We start from the raw sequence: 567 nt of genomic DNA, 5'->3' as shown, positions 1-567 counted from the left end.
CGCACAGCGCACAGGGACCCGGTCACACCCGGCCGAGGCCCCCGCCGCCAGCCCCCCGGCCGGGACCCACCTCGATCTGCGATGTGTGCTTCTCGTAGTAGGCCAGCGGCTCCTCCTCCTCCTCCGGCACAGGTGCCGAGGACTTCAGCATCTGCGACAGCTGCTTGTTGTTGAGGCTGAGCTGGGGTCACAGGGGCTCCAGGTCAACCAGACGCCCGGCGGCCCGGTGTGGCCTGAGCCCCGCTCCAAACTCTACCCAGAAGTTGTCCTGCGCCAGCCCAGGCCCAGCCTGGGGTCAGGTGCCAGCGGAGAGGAGCAGGAGGGCCTGGGCCTGAGGAGCCAAGGGGGCACCCAGACCAGGCCATACCCACACAGGCCTGGCTTCATTTCTGTCGGCACCCGGCCCCACCCCTCAATCTTGCCCCACTGGGGTCTGCGCCCCCCATTCTGCCTTGGGGGCAGCCAGCCCCTTCCCGAGTTCCCCGGGGCCCTGTGCCAGCTCTGGCCTCACCCCCGCCTCCTGCCCCATAATGGCCCATCCACCTGCCGCCACTCGCGGCACCCACC

At 70.0% G+C, this 567-nt stretch overlaps 1 protein-coding gene across 1 annotated transcript in view; it reads right to left on the bottom strand.

The window, feature by feature from the left end:
* Positions 1–567, bottom strand: part of Itpr3 (inositol 1,4,5-trisphosphate receptor type 3) — an 82,953-nt gene that overhangs the window by 11,042 nt on the left and 71,344 nt on the right. The window contains 1 exon segment of the mRNA XM_033766386.1: positions 71–181. Coding sequence (XP_033622277.1) covers positions 71–181 — 111 coding nt within the window.

The sequence above is a fragment of the Fukomys damarensis genome, unplaced genomic scaffold (genome assembly GCF_012274545.1).
Source record: "Fukomys damarensis isolate Sample0158 unplaced genomic scaffold, DMR_v1.0_HiC HiC_scaffold_20, whole genome shotgun sequence".
NCBI classification, from domain to species: domain Eukaryota; kingdom Metazoa; phylum Chordata; class Mammalia; order Rodentia; family Bathyergidae; genus Fukomys; species Fukomys damarensis.
The sequence above is the reverse complement of the archived record's forward strand: the minus strand, read 5'-3'. Positions and strand labels throughout refer to the sequence as shown.